At 35.8% G+C, this 13,976-nt stretch overlaps 2 protein-coding genes across 4 annotated transcripts; both read left to right on the forward strand.

Annotated features, from left to right (window-relative positions):
- Positions 1 to 47: 47 nt before the first annotated feature.
- On the forward strand, positions 48 to 1,836 carry LOC100640709 (phosphatidylinositol transfer protein alpha isoform-like). The gene is made up of 10 exons (XM_003387094.3): positions 48 to 229; positions 396 to 426; positions 606 to 754; positions 803 to 902; positions 955 to 1,035; positions 1,088 to 1,168; positions 1,229 to 1,306; positions 1,366 to 1,461; positions 1,542 to 1,664; positions 1,725 to 1,836. Exons 1-10 carry the CDS (start codon positions 213 to 215, stop codon positions 1,764 to 1,766), a joined length of 798 nt encoding a protein of 265 aa, XP_003387142.1. The 5' UTR covers positions 48 to 212; the 3' UTR covers positions 1,767 to 1,836.
- Positions 1,837 to 2,123: 287 nt separating this feature from the next.
- On the forward strand, positions 2,124 to 13,911 carry LOC100640837 (eIF-2-alpha kinase activator GCN1). 3 transcript variants are annotated; one of them, XM_019997446.1, is made up of 46 exons: positions 2,124 to 2,145; positions 2,192 to 2,283; positions 2,330 to 2,393; positions 2,433 to 2,485; positions 2,537 to 2,606; positions 2,655 to 2,949; positions 3,003 to 3,071; positions 3,118 to 3,226; positions 3,289 to 3,363; positions 3,412 to 3,546; positions 3,605 to 3,655; positions 3,705 to 3,803; positions 3,859 to 3,953; positions 4,004 to 4,079; positions 4,124 to 4,167; positions 4,211 to 4,313; positions 4,363 to 4,449; positions 4,504 to 4,579; positions 4,632 to 4,782; positions 4,829 to 4,961; positions 5,021 to 5,321; positions 5,367 to 5,794; positions 6,008 to 6,264; positions 6,308 to 6,403; positions 6,448 to 6,710; positions 6,839 to 7,040; positions 7,091 to 7,327; positions 7,375 to 7,515; positions 7,566 to 7,619; positions 7,688 to 7,777; positions 7,824 to 8,678; positions 8,744 to 8,917; positions 8,963 to 9,133; positions 9,184 to 9,298; positions 9,347 to 9,554; positions 9,635 to 10,065; positions 10,320 to 10,591; positions 10,769 to 11,047; positions 12,115 to 12,231; positions 12,273 to 12,509; positions 12,555 to 12,764; positions 12,816 to 12,998; positions 13,042 to 13,203; positions 13,250 to 13,342; positions 13,412 to 13,615; positions 13,676 to 13,911. In XM_019997446.1, exons 2-46 carry the CDS (start codon positions 2,205 to 2,207, stop codon positions 13,754 to 13,756), a joined length of 7,725 nt encoding a protein of 2,574 aa, XP_019853005.1. In that variant the 5' UTR covers positions 2,124 to 2,145; positions 2,192 to 2,204; the 3' UTR covers positions 13,757 to 13,911. The 3 variants fall into 3 exon arrangements, with proteins under 3 accessions (XP_019853005.1, XP_019853006.1, XP_019853007.1); XM_019997447.1 differs by having other exon boundaries at positions 2,336 to 2,393; XM_019997448.1 differs by having other exon boundaries at positions 2,192 to 2,273; positions 2,329 to 2,393.
- The last annotated feature ends 65 nt before the right edge of the window (positions 13,912 to 13,976 follow it).

Raw genomic sequence — 13,976 nt, forward strand, 5'->3', positions numbered from 1 at the left:
ATCATATTTCCCGTATACTATAGGCGTGGTAAATATACTTCTGACGTCATTCCGGCCTGCTGATCAAACCATACCACCCTTACCTTTTGACCACCTTTTGTATTTTTTACGTTTATTCTGATCCTCAGGTCCTCCTAGGTCTCTACTGCCTCTCATTCCTTCTACTGCTAGCCCACTGTACTGGTATTATATTCTTAAAGACCTGCCACGTCATGTTGATAAAGGAATTGTAAGTATTTTGTATGTATAACGTTGTATTATCGAGATAACAATTATGTATACAATTATTGTGTGTTTAATGTAGTTTGCTTAATTTATATAATAGTTTGCTTAGTAATTCTATTCAAGCATTTTATTAACAAATATTTTATCACTTGTATCTTTATTTTATTTAGTCGTATTATTCTTCCCTTCACTCCTGAAGAAGTGAGTTTATTATATTTTATTGGCAGTGTTGTTAAAACACCTCACAGGTCACTTCCTCCTTCCTTTCCCTCCCTCTCTCTCTCTCTCTCTCTCACTTTACACATTGCACTTGTTAATTAATTAATTAAAAACGTTTATTATTATTATTATTATTACTATTATTATTATTATTATACTAGTATCATGTTGGTCAGCTATGGTCGGTCGCTCAAGCTAGTAAAAATGAAACAGGAGGTGGTGACGGTGTTGAGGTCGTCATAAACGAAGAAAGAGATTTTGACAAACATGGAAAGGGACAGTTCACTCATAAGATATTCCACTTATCACAGTATGTTTAAACCACACCCACTGTCACACCTATTAATTATATTTCCAGTAAAGTACCTCGTTTTGTGAGAGCGTTGGCTCCCAAAGGATCTCTTGAAGTCCACGAGGAAGCAATAAATGCTTTTCCTTACATCAAGACAGATATTACCGTATGTTAACTAATTAATATTCATAATAATTGAGTGGGTGTGGTTTGTATAGAACCCTGATTACATGAAGGACGGGTTCAAGATAACGATAGAGTCCATTCACATTGCAGACGACAGGGGGCTACAGGAAAACGTGAGTGTCACATGATAATCACATGATGACTTATTGTTGGATATTGGGACAGGTTCATAACTTACCACCTGATCTTTTGAAATTAAGAGAAGTGGTCACTATTGATATTGTTAATGATCCTTATGACCCACGGGTGAGATTAATCAATTAATTAATTAATTAATTGATTGATTGATTAATTGATTGATTGTAGGATTATAAACCTGAATGGGATCCAAGGTTAGTCCGCTCCGAAAGGGCTGACAGGGGACCATTAAAACCTGACTGGAAGGCAAGAAATAATAATAATAATAATAATTATTATTATTATTATTGTTATTATATTTTTAGGAATCTTCCCAGCCGATAATGTGTGCCTATAAACTTGTAACTTGTGAATTTAAATGGTGGGGGCTACAGACCAGAGTTGAAAGTATGATAATGAAGGTTCGTGGCATCAATATCAGTGTTATTATATCAGTATTAGCATCAATATCAGTGTTAATGTCATTACTGTCACCATTTAGGCTGAGCGTAGGATATTCACTTCATTTCACAGACAAGTTTATTGCTGGTTGGATGAGTGGTATGGAATGACAATGGACGACATTAGACGGATTGAAGAAGAAACTAGGAAAGCTTTAGAAGAAGTATGTCTTCTCTCTCTTTCTTTCTCTCTCCTGTTACTTTTAAATTTTTAAACCCAATAGGCCAGAACTAAAGGGGAGCTAAGAGGAATGAGTGAGCAATAGACTTATTGAACACTTCATGCTAGTTATTAATAATAATAATAATTTCTCATTTTGTTTGTCATTATTATTACTATTATTATTATTACTATTATTGTCTTTATTGTTGTTATAAATTATTATTGTTATTGATACTTTTGCTATCTTTTTTATTATTATTATTATTATAACATAAATTTAAGTATAAATTAAGAGTGATGCAAGAGGGCAAAATGATGATAAACAGAAGCCCTAGTTTAATAGACTTTCTAATGCATCAGCCACACCTCTAAAAAAAATTAGCATACGTAATATGACGTAAATGTGGGTGTAAGGTACTAGGTAAGGTACTAGGTCAGGTGACTTTTGAATCACGTGAGTAGAAAATGTGCCACGTGGTAAGGTAAGTTCAGTATTTTTCTTTAATGTTGATATGATAGATTTTGCAGGTAAGGCTTGATAATGGAGACAGGAAAAGGAGTGTTAAAGAGAAGAATCAAGAGGTTAGAAGAACTTCTCGAGTCAGTTAAAAGTAGCAAAGGTATAATGTAATCTATTTTATTTTTATTTTTTAAATTTTTTATTTGATACAGCCAAGAGTAGCAACCCAGAATTGCTTTATAAATTGACCGATACACTTTATCTGTACAGGTAAAGGGGTGTGGCTATTCTGTTCTTCATTATTTGTAGAGATGCTCCTTCAATGATACTAGTGCAGGAAATATTGAGAGAGCTCTGTAATAGTAGGTTTATTATCATCATTAATATTATTATTATTATTATTATTAATTTAGGTAGAAGTAATAATGAAAAATTGGTGGAAATTTTATTAAAAATATCAAAAACATTTAAAGATTGTAATCGGTAAAAATGACAATGTAATAATAATATAATTAATTAATTACACTACAGGGTATCAATGAGTAAATGTGCTTTTATTGGTTTGAAATGGTGTGCTTTGTGTAACGTTTCGGGTACTCTAATTAATGCACAGTCTAACTTCCTCTGCTGCCTGTATTTGAGTTCGAACTCCAAGTTAATTAACAAATACATCAAGTTATTAACAAAGGACAAAGACAAATTGTTGAGTATTTTACATATATTATTGGAAGCCACACCCACTTTTTACTACCTACCACTTTTGAATATAATTTGTAAGTTTTGTATTGAAAATGGAAAGACGAAAGAGCAGCTGTCAGCAAAAAAGGTAACAATAATAATAATGATATAATTTTAATAATGTGTAACTACTGTTGACAGGATGAAGTGATTGGGTTTTATAGTAAAAGTATTTTTAATTGTCGTGTTGTCATTCCGGAGCAACTAGTGGTAATTATTTAGTTGCCATGGTAATGGCGATATCCTTTATGTTTAGATCTGTTGTACTCACGTGTTGAATGAGATTAGTCATTCCAAGTTTTCTGAATCAATATTCTCAGCTAGTTATAAATGTTTATTAAGGAATCCAGATGAATTGATAAGAGGTATGTCTGTCTGTCTCCATGCGTGCACGAATATTAATGAGGTACATATTTTTTATTTCCAGCTGTAAGTTGTCTATTTGTTAATGTTGATTTGGATTTCAGTCGCTACGCAATGGAATACATTAAGAACATGTCAAGTAAAAATCATTAAATATTATTATTATTATTATTTATTAATTTAAAAGGTCAGTTATATTCGGCTAATGCCAGTACCAGAACAGCTGCTGTTGTATTCATTAAAAGATTGATTAATAATTGTTCTGATGCCGGTTCTTGTATTGAGCTAACTAATTACTTATTGAATATCTTGTATGGAAAAGGTACATGTGCATTCACACACAGGGGGTCTGATAATTATTCAATATTAAATGTGTTCAGGACCCTCCGGAAAACTCTCTAACACTGATCACAGACAGAACGTGCTTGAAAGTAATCCCTCCATTTGATTGGTCGCATGTCATTTTATGGAGGATATTAGGTATCAAGGTATTTAGAGAGTGTCCATTAGCAGCTCAAGGGATGGACTCACTCTCCAACGTTATTGTGGAGTCTCTTCTGCTCTACCTCAAGCAGGAAGGTGTTTATTTTAACCCTTTAGTTTCCTGTATTTTTAACCCTTTGTTCACTCACAGCTCATTCCGGTACACAGCTGCATATTGTCAGAACAATTTCTTTGTTTTGCTCGTCTTTTAAAAATGTTCCAAATAATTTAATATCTCATTTAAAGGTAATTAATAATAATAATAATAATAAATAATAATGTTTATATTGTCATAGTCGGCTTTAAGTTCAAAAGCCACACCTCCTCTAATGAGATTATGCTATTGGCAGTGTGTTGATGAACTCTGTAAAGGTATCGTAATACATGTACATGTGTTTAATGGCTCCGCCCACTAGGAGAAAATAAATTAATTAACGACTTTCTGAATGTCATTCAACAAGTTAGTATTATTACGTTACCTGTTGCTATGGCAATACATTTAGGGAATTGGAAGAGTTAAAACTGCTGGAGTCCAGAATCCTGTGCTGGAGGAGGGCGTGACGTTGTCATGGTTACTCATGTCACGTGCTGCTGATAATGATTCTCGTAATTAAATTAATTAATTGATTGCTAATTATTTCTAATCATTATTAAGTTTCCTTGTGTCTTTCCAAGTTGTCTCCATTATTGGATTCTGATTGTTTTGTAAATTCGAAGTTTCTTTCAGCTGCCGATCAGCAAAGTACAGCAAATACATTCTATTTATTTATTATATTCTATGTTTGATTAATTACAGCTGTTATTAATATCATTAATATATCAAGGTTCATTTTAGTGACACCATTACCTGGTCTAGTGATATCATCAATAAAGTTAGTCACATGATCACTGACCAATCAGATCCCCTCATTGTTCCATTACTAGTGATTGGGTCTACAGTTTGGTCCATATTTCATTAACTGGTTCCAGCTGGTCCGTACAGTCGCAGGCTATGAATAATTTAAAAGATTCAGTTCTCATATCTGAAGACATCGTCTTTACCATAATAGAATTGCTGGAGTCCACCATTGACCAGGTCAGTATGGTTGATGCAGTACCTTTCATTGGTGGTGTATTATTAGGAGGACATGAAAACTGATCGAATTGTTAACTTGATATTGAAGCTCCTGCTGACAGTTGCCGTGGTAACCACAGATGATAATAAAATCAAATTTATTGAGAAATCATTTCTAATTGCACACCATTCATCACTTGGTAAAAGAACTGTAATTCAGTTAATAATAATAATAATAATAATATCTGTACCTCTCTAGTTTCTTTATGTCGCTATGGGCCATGGCTCCTCCTCTATAAAAGGTTGAATATTCCTTCAATGTCTTCTCTCCTCCAACCTCTCTCCTCTCAACTCCATGAGAATGTCAACAGTCCCTCCTTCTCTACAAAGAACGGGCTCCAATCTCTCATTGCTATATATGGCAATGAAGTTATACTAGCGATAGTTAATGTGATTGTAAAGGGGTTGGGCAAGGAGGAGATTATGAGGGTCAGTTTGAGTGACATGGAAATATCAGAAACTTCAGAGGATGAACTTTACAATAAAGAATTGACAAAATTGTAAGGTCTACTTTATTGGTGAAGTGATATTATTAATTCTTGTAGGTTACACGAGAATCTGATTGGCCAGAGTTCAATGTCAAATGTCCAACGGAGCAACAAGGCTTATTCTCACGAGGACCACGTCTGGGACCTAAAGACGTCCTCAGAACTGAAACTAAGAGCCTTACGAGATAAGAGTATCAAGGAATTGATTGCTGTATCATCTTTAACACAGTCTCAGCGAGAGAGGATTGAGAATGAGCTTGATTTGGAATCAAAGATACGGAAATCAGTTAACGCACTTAAGACAGAACTTGATTTAATTTGGTCTCTCTTTCGGTCCCTCCTTCAATTAGGAGGCGTGGCCTTGCCGTATTTTCATCTTTTATTGACACCGATTTTAAACGGGATCAAGTCTATGCTGGCTCAGAAGATTTGTGTTGACATGTTGAAAAATATCTGTCTTGTCATATTCAATGATGATAGAACAGGTACAGTATGTCTGTTGTGTGGGGCGAGCTTAAGGTACTTTGTACTTACTGTATCAAACTGACGCTAGTCTTCAGCTTCTTGCAACTAAAAGTCAGCATAATTACTGTACTGTTGTCTAAAAACTTGTACAAATTGCTTAGGTTCACCCCATTTATGTTTTACATTTGTCTTGTTTTTTATTAATATATATTTTTAAAAATTTTATTGTTTAGCTCTTTTATTTCTGTGGACTACGTTAAGATTAGAAGCACCAAAATTATCTCCCCCTCGTACCTGGGGGGCTCCTCCCATAACAAGTAATATCAATACGTTAATTGGTCTACTACCTAAGGATCGAATGGGTGTGGTCAACGATACCATATGGTGTTACTCCTTTCCGTTATTTAAGTGTATTCTGGAGACTCAAGTTGAACTGGTTTCAGAATCAGTTTCAGTATCACTTCTTTGTTTATCAAATACTTGTAAACAAGTAGGTCATGTGACCTTGTTGTTGTTTTTATTTATTTTTTTAGGCTCATTCTGATATTTTTCCTGTAGCCGATTTTCTTAGATTAATGGGTGTGGTTATTGCTTCTAGAGCCACGCCTCTTCGTAGCATAAAGTCTAAAGTAAATGTAATATATTTTTTAATTTTACCTTCCATTACTTTTAGAAATTAGCCATAGATGGTTTTAAATCTTTAATTAATATTATAAATGAAGGCGGAGATGGAGGGGGTGTGTCCAATGATGTCATTAATGTACTAGTTGATGGATTGCAGTCAAATGAAGATCTGTTGAGACAGACCTCATTACATGGACTCGAGTTATTGTATAATAAAATAATTAGCAGTGATAATATTTCAGGAAACCTCCAGGCATCTTTATTAGTGTGTTGCCATGACGTCATTCCTGACAATAACCAGCTGGCAACAAAGTACGTGCTTATTAATATTGTGGGGCTTTTGGGTAATTTTAAAATTTGTTAAAAACATTCAATTTTTGATTGAATCAGCTTAAACTTTCTACACAAGGTACATGCATATGATGTCTTTATGTTTTTAGGTTATGGCAAAGGTTTGGTTTTTCAAAAGGTTCTAAAGATATCCTCAGTCCTCTGTTCTCGCTAGTCACTGACCCGCCCCCTAGTTACCATAAGCTCCTCCCGGCAACGGCTCAAGCCCTGGGCCAATGGCTAGAAGAGAATAAAAATGAAATTGATTTCTTGTACAATAAACTCGTAATAATATACAAGTCAAAAATAAAAGTATGTCATATTTAATAATAAAATAATGAATTAGTAAAGCTCCTTTTTAGCCACCTGTTCCAACTGCAGACAAGTTTGGTCGGACCCTATCCATTGATTATAAGGACCCCTGGGAGGGTAGAGTGGGTGTGGCCAAGTGCTTAGCGGAATTCCCTGCCCATCAGTCACGTGACCAGTGCATGACAATGTTACTATTTATAATTCCGCTCGGACTGAGTGACGCTAATGAAGAGGTGAGGGAGAACATGAAGGAAACTGCACTGTCAGCAATATCTGTACACGGAGAGGTAATTAATATTCATTATCAATCGATTAATTAATTGTTATTAATTAGGGCTTGTCGGCTGACCTGATGAATCATTTTGAGACGTGTTTAAGTAGATTAGATGATTCCAAATCAAGTGATATCACTCGTCAATCAATAGTTGTGTTAATGGGATCACTGGCTAAACACATGGACAAAGGCGATCCTAAAGTACCTGTGCCTTATTATAATTTAACTGATTGCCCATTTATAATTTTTAGGTTCGCACTGTTGTTCAGCTTTTATTGACTAATCTGGATACTCCATCACAAACTGTAAGCTAATTAATAATTAATTAATTATTATTAATTAATAATTAATTAATTATTATTAATTACTTTAGGTTCAAGTGTCTATTGCTGAGTGTCTAGTTCCGCTGTTTGTTGTAATGAAAGATGAGGCTCAGGAGACTATTGACAGTTTATTAAATAAAGTATAATTAATAACATATTTATTTATTTGTTTATTATGATTTTTAGTTATTCACTTCACCAGTTTACAGTCAGAGAAGAGGAGCAGCCTATGGTCTGGCTGGTATTGTGAAAGGTCTTGGGATTCCTTCGTTAAAGAAGTACAATGTAACTCCTCGGCTCCAGTCGGCACTCACCAACAAGAAGGATTACAAGGAGAGGGAGGGAGGCCTTTTTGCTTTTGAGGCTTTTTGTGACATGTTAGGGAAACTCTACGAGCCATATGTCGTCCATCTTTTACCGGATTTATTATTAGCCTTTGGTGATGGGAACAAGTATGTCAGAGAAGCAGCTCAACTGGCTGCAAGGACAATAATGTCTAATTTAAGTGGACATGGTATGACCCTGATATTACCGGCTCTTTTAAACGCACTTCAGCAAGACAGCTGGAGGACTAAGGCTGGATCCGTTGAGTTGCTTGGTACAATGGCCTATTGTGCTCCTAAGCAGCTGTCAGCTTGTCTCCCATCGATAGTACCGAAAATAATGGAAGTTCTTGCTGACTCGCATAGTAAAGTCCAGCTGGCAGGTACCGAGGCTTTGAAACAGATTGGCTCCGTTATTAAGAGCCCTGAGATAAAGCCATTGATTCCTCTATTACTTGAGGCACTGACCAATCCGTCAGTAAAGACACAGCCTTGTCTCCAGTCCCTCCTTCTCACTGAATTTGAACACAAAGTTGATCCTCCCTCTTTAGCCCTCATTGTACCCACCATTAGACGAGGACTGGAACTGAGATCTGCCGAGAGCAAGAAAGCAGCTGCTAAGCTAATAGCACTGCTGTACGGGGTAACGGATTCAAAGGACCTCTCTCCTTACGTTAAGGAGTTAGTCCCTGGTATCAAACAAAGTCTGACTGATCCAGTAAGTCCTGTTTGTAGTGTAATGTTAACATATTAATCAAAAATTTTAATTCATTATTATTATAGTTGCCTGAGGTTCGTAGTACATCAGCTGAAGCTCTAGGGTCCATGGCTAGTGGTGTTGGTTCTGATGCCTTGAAAGACCTGTGGGCATGGCTATTCAAAACACTGCAAAGTGATGATACTCCAGTAGACAGATCTGGAGCTGCTCAGGGAATTGCTCATCTCCTTAAATCACAAGTAATTAATTATATGTTAATTATTATGCTTGACCACGCCCATTAGGGGGTGGAGCAATTGCATCAGTTCATGCCAAGGTTCATTCAGTCGGCTCAAGACCCTCACTCGTCTACGAACTCAAGGGATGGGTTCTTAATGCTCTTCATTTACTTGCCGCAATTATTCGGGAAAGACTTCTTACCTTTTATTGATAAAATATTACCACCAATTCTAAAGGTAGAGGATAACATTAATTAATAACTAATTCATTAATAATTAATTAATAGGGGCTTGCCGATGAGTCTGAATATGTCAGAGATACCTCGTTGCTGTCTGGTCAAACTATTATTAATAATTATGCTGAACAGTCAGTGGATCTCTTCCTCCCTCAGTTAGAGAAAGGTACAGTGTATGGTCTATTGTTACTGACTGCATTATGGTCCATGTTAGGTCTACTGGATGACAACTGGCGTATCCGTTGTTCCAGCGTTCAGCTGCTTGGTGACCTTCTCTTCTGTATTTCTGGTCAAAGTGGGAAAATGTCTACTGAGAGTTCTGAAGATGATAATTTTGCTAGTGAAGAAGCAACTCAGTCAATAGTGTCAGCCCTCGGAGAAGATAAGAGAAATAAAGTACTGGCAGGATTATACATGGGCAGGTGGGTCTGTATTTATTTATTTATTTATTTGTTTATTTATTTATTTGTTTGTTTGTTTGTTTGTTTATTTATTTATTTAGGTCTGACGTGGCACTACTAGTGAGACAGCATTCTCTTCATGTGTGGAAGCTCATAGTCACCAACACTGCTAAGACACTCCGCGAGATACTACCAACTTTAATCAACATATTATTGTCCTGCCTTGCAAGCCCTGTCTACGACAAGAGGCAGGTTGCTGGTCAGACTTTAGGTGATTTAGTACGTAAGCTTGGAGAGAGGATCTTACCCGAGCTGTTCCCAATGTTGGAGAGAGGACTGAAGTCAAACATAGCTCAAGAGAGAGAAGGTGTCTGCTTTGGATTGTCACAGATTATCCTAGAGACGAGCAGAGAGTACATGAACATGTACTCATCTTCTCTCATTCCAATGGTACGGTCTGCCCTCTGTGACAAGGAGAGTGATGTCAGAGGTGCAGCTGCTAAGACTTTTGAAAGTTTACACTCAGCAGTAGGTAAGTATTCATTGTATACTAGTGTTATACAGTATAACCTGCTGTTATGGACCCCTCTATAGTCAGGACAGGTAGTATCAGTCCCAATACAATAGTAATGTGTATTAATGAACCTCTGAAATAAGGACAGGTTCATAATCAGGACAGTATTTTTGGGTACCAAGGTGTCCGGAATAGACAGGTCTAACTGTAGTTCATTTCGGGACATATTAGATAATCCCAAGGAACTTTCTTAACGTCACTTCTGTTGCTAGGTAACAGTATCCTGGAGCCAATACTGGGCCCTTTACTGGACCAGCTGGGTAAAGCAGAGGAAGGTAAAAGAGAGATTATTTTGGACGCCCTCCAGCAGGTAATGGCTGTAAAGAGCAACGTTGTTCTACCAATGATAATACCAAAACTGACCCACCAACCTGTTAACATGAAAGCTCTCTCTCTTCTCTCATCTGTTGCTGGACACTCCATTTATAAGTATCTTAATAAAGTGATACAAGCTATTGTAACAGCACTACAGAAGAAAGACCAGGTGGGTTTTTAAAGCATGTCTGAGGTTTACTTTTAATTGTGTTCAATAACAGAATAGTGAACTTTAACTTAAATAAACTTAATTAAGATCACTCACTAAAATTGGTAAACACAATTAAAAGTGGACTTTGTTAGTATTAAACTATCTGTCATTCATTTATTTATTTATTTATCTTAGGTTGATGATAATTTACCTTATGCTGTTGATGTGGTGCTCAGTATTACAGAGGAGCCTGGAGTGTCTTTATTAATTGATGAGTTATTAATAGGGAGGAAGTCCAGTCATGGGAAGAGAGTAGCGTCACTAATGTTACTTAGGTCATTTTGTTCTGAGACAAAGGCAGATCTTAAAGACCACACCCCTCAATTATTAATATATTCAATTGAAGCATTAGCAGATAATAATGATGCTGTTTGTGAGTGGGCGTGGCTTACTCTAGAGGCCATTGTGACAAAGGTAATGCTCATTTGTTGTGTGGAGCAAATAATTTACCAACTGATACATATACATGTACTTATGTTGTGTAGCAATTTTGAACTGATTCCAATCAAAATTGGATTTTTTACGAATTTTTTAATTTGTTCCAAAATCGGACAAAAGTCCCTGTACTATAGTACATGGTTTCGGGCCAAATTTTGTCAAAAATGATTAGGAGAGAATTCTCCATTTTTATTGCATTTTCTGATACATATACATGTACTTATGTTGTGTAGCAAGTTTGAACTGATTCCGATTAAAATTGGATTTTTTACGAATTTTTAAATTTGCTCCAAAATCGGACAAAAGTCCCTGTACTATAGTACATGGTTTCGGGCCAAATTTTGTCAAAAATGATTAGGAGAGAATTCTCCATTTTTATTGCATTTTCTGATGCATATACATGTACTTATGTTGTGTAGCAAGTTTGAACTGATTCCGATTAAAATTGGATTTTTTACGAATTTTTTAATTTGCTCCAAAATCGGACAAAAGTCCCTGTACTATAGTACATGGTCTCGGACCAAATTTTGTCAAAAATGATTAGGAGAGAATTCTCCATTTTTATTGCATTTTCTGATGCATATACATGTACTTATGTTGTGTAGCAAGTTTGAACTGATTCCGATTAAAATTGGATTTTTTACGAATTTTTTAATTTGCTCCAAAATCGGACAAAAGTCCCTGTACTATAGTACATGGTCTCGGACCAAATTTTGTCAAAAATGATTAGGAGAGAATTCTCCATTTTTATTGCATTTTCTGATGCATATACATGTACTTATGTTGTTTAGAAAGTTTGAACTAATTCCAATTAAAATTGGATTTTTTACGAATTTTTAAAGTTGCTCCAAAACTGTGTAAAAATCCCTGTACTATAGTACATGGTCTCGGGCCAAATTTTGTCAAAAATGATTAGGAGAGAATTCTCCATTTTTATTACATTTTCTGTTGCATATACATGTATTTACACTAATGTTTCTTACTTTTATAGATTTTTTCAGTCTCTCTGGCACTGTTAATACAATTTTATTATTAATTTTTAGGTCATTCCAGTCAAGCAGTTGCCTAGTTACATCTCTAATGTTCAGAAAGGGTTAAAAACATGTCAGTCAATAATTAAAGATAACGAAGTTGATGAATTAAACGGATTTAAATTAAAAGTAATAATTAATTAATTGATTATATTAATCACTTGTCTCAGGGGATTGGGCCAATACTCACCATTCTAAAAGAAGGCTTGGTCTCGGGTAACCATGACAACAAGGAGGAAAGTGCCCATTGCCTTATTCTTGTTATTCGCATGTCGTCAACGGCAACGCTCACTTCTGGACGAGTTGTCATGGCAATAGCAGGTCCGTTAATACGAGTCCTTGGTGATAGATATGGCGGGAATGTTAAAGTCTCAGTGTTGGAAACTTTAGTGGAGCTAGTTAGGAAGGTTAATGAATATTTAATGAGTCATTGATTCATGAATATTAAGTAGGTGGGTGTAGCTGCCAAAGCATTTATTCCTCAGCTCCAAACATCCTATTTGAAATCACTGGTTGATCCGAATCAACCCGTGAGATCTCAAGCTGTTACTGGAATCATTGAATTAGTTGAACTCTCACCTCGTGTTGATTCCGTTTTTAATGAGATTCATAGCTCAATTAAGAAAACTGAAGACACCTCGCTAAGAAATACATTATTAGAAGTACCTAATTAATGTTATAAGACCACACCCATTAATTAATATACTATATAGGCCCTCTGTGGTGTGTTAAAGTCAGCTGGTAAAAGAATGAGCGACAAACACAAGTTAGATATTAAGGACACTTTGATCCAGCTGCAGAATACAGTCCATGAGGGGAACAGATTCAAATCTGCTAATTGCCTTGGGATAATTTTAATGTATTTATCTGATGCACAGCTGGTAGATATTATGAAGGTAACGGAGAGATCCAGAGGACATTTTTATTATAATAATTTAGAATGATGTTATTAATTTGACTGGAATCGGTGATTGGGGCGTACTACAATCGAAAGGTATCACCTTGAAATCAGCCATTGACACTGATACTGATCGGATCATTGATTGTGATCTTAAAGATGATATGGAATCAGCTATACTACAACTAGCAAACTCAGACAGAGTAAGAATACTTTAATATTTTATTGATTTGTTTCTTTATTCCTCAGGTGCCTGTTTGCATAACCGGTTTGGATTGCATTACTAGTTTTATTAACCAGTTTAAGGAGACTCCGCCTACATTTCTTGTGGCACTGACTGATGTAAATAAAACCGTTCGTGTTCATTAACCCTCCACCTCTCCCTCTCTCCCTCTCCCTCTCTCCCTCTAGTGTCTGACTAATGTATCTTCGGACGTTCGTCAGTTTGCTTGTACTTGTTGTGGGAACGTTATGAATCCTTCTGATGAGTTCCTTAAGACCATGATAGGACCTCTCCTGGTTTGTACTAAGGATAAGAACACAGCTGTAAAGACGGGCTCGGAAAGAGCTCTTATTGATGTATTGTTATTGAAGACAGAGAATAACAGAATGAAGGTTGTTGTTTTTAGTCTTGTTTGTATTGTTATTATTGTTTGTTTGTTTGTTTGTTTACAGTATTGTATGGATCTGTTGGATGGCCCTACTGCCAGAAGATTGGAAGAATGTCATTCGCGTGTGCTTAGCAAAAAAATATAATCAAACTGATCATTATTTTTTGAATTAAAAACAATCAAAACAATTAATTTTATATTATGACATTAATTGTGAGCTAAGTGATAGTGATGCAATGTGCAAGTATTGCAGCTGCTGTTAAATTGGTAAACAGTTTTTCTGTTTTACAACATACCAAATATGGACAGGCATTTGAGAGCACATAGTGCTAACATTTAGCAGTTTTGTAGTGCATCACGTGATA

This window comes from Amphimedon queenslandica, unplaced genomic scaffold (assembly GCF_000090795.2).
Source record: "Amphimedon queenslandica unplaced genomic scaffold, v1.1 AMPQUscaffold_13372, whole genome shotgun sequence".
NCBI lineage: Eukaryota > Metazoa > Porifera > Demospongiae > Haplosclerida > Niphatidae > Amphimedon > Amphimedon queenslandica.

Bases quoted from the DNA above. Each gene is read 5' to 3' on its own strand.
- LOC100640709 (XM_003387094.3), top strand. The intron at 1,036-1,087 runs GTGAGTGTCACA...ATATTGGGACAG, and splicing joins ACAGGGGGCTACAGGAAAAC to GTTCATAACTTACCACCTGA. The intron at 1,169-1,228 runs GTGAGATTAATC...GATTGATTGTAG, and splicing joins ATGATCCTTATGACCCACGG to GATTATAAACCTGAATGGGA.
- LOC100640837 (XM_019997446.1), top strand. From the start codon at position 2,205: ATGGAGACAGGAAAAGGAGTGTTAAAGAGAAGAATCAAGAGGTTAGAA. The intron at 2,950-3,002 runs GTAACAATAATA...TACTGTTGACAG, and splicing joins AGCAGCTGTCAGCAAAAAAG to GATGAAGTGATTGGGTTTTA. The intron at 13,343-13,411 runs GTAAATAAAACC...CTCTCCCTCTAG, and splicing joins TTCTTGTGGCACTGACTGAT to TGTCTGACTAATGTATCTTC.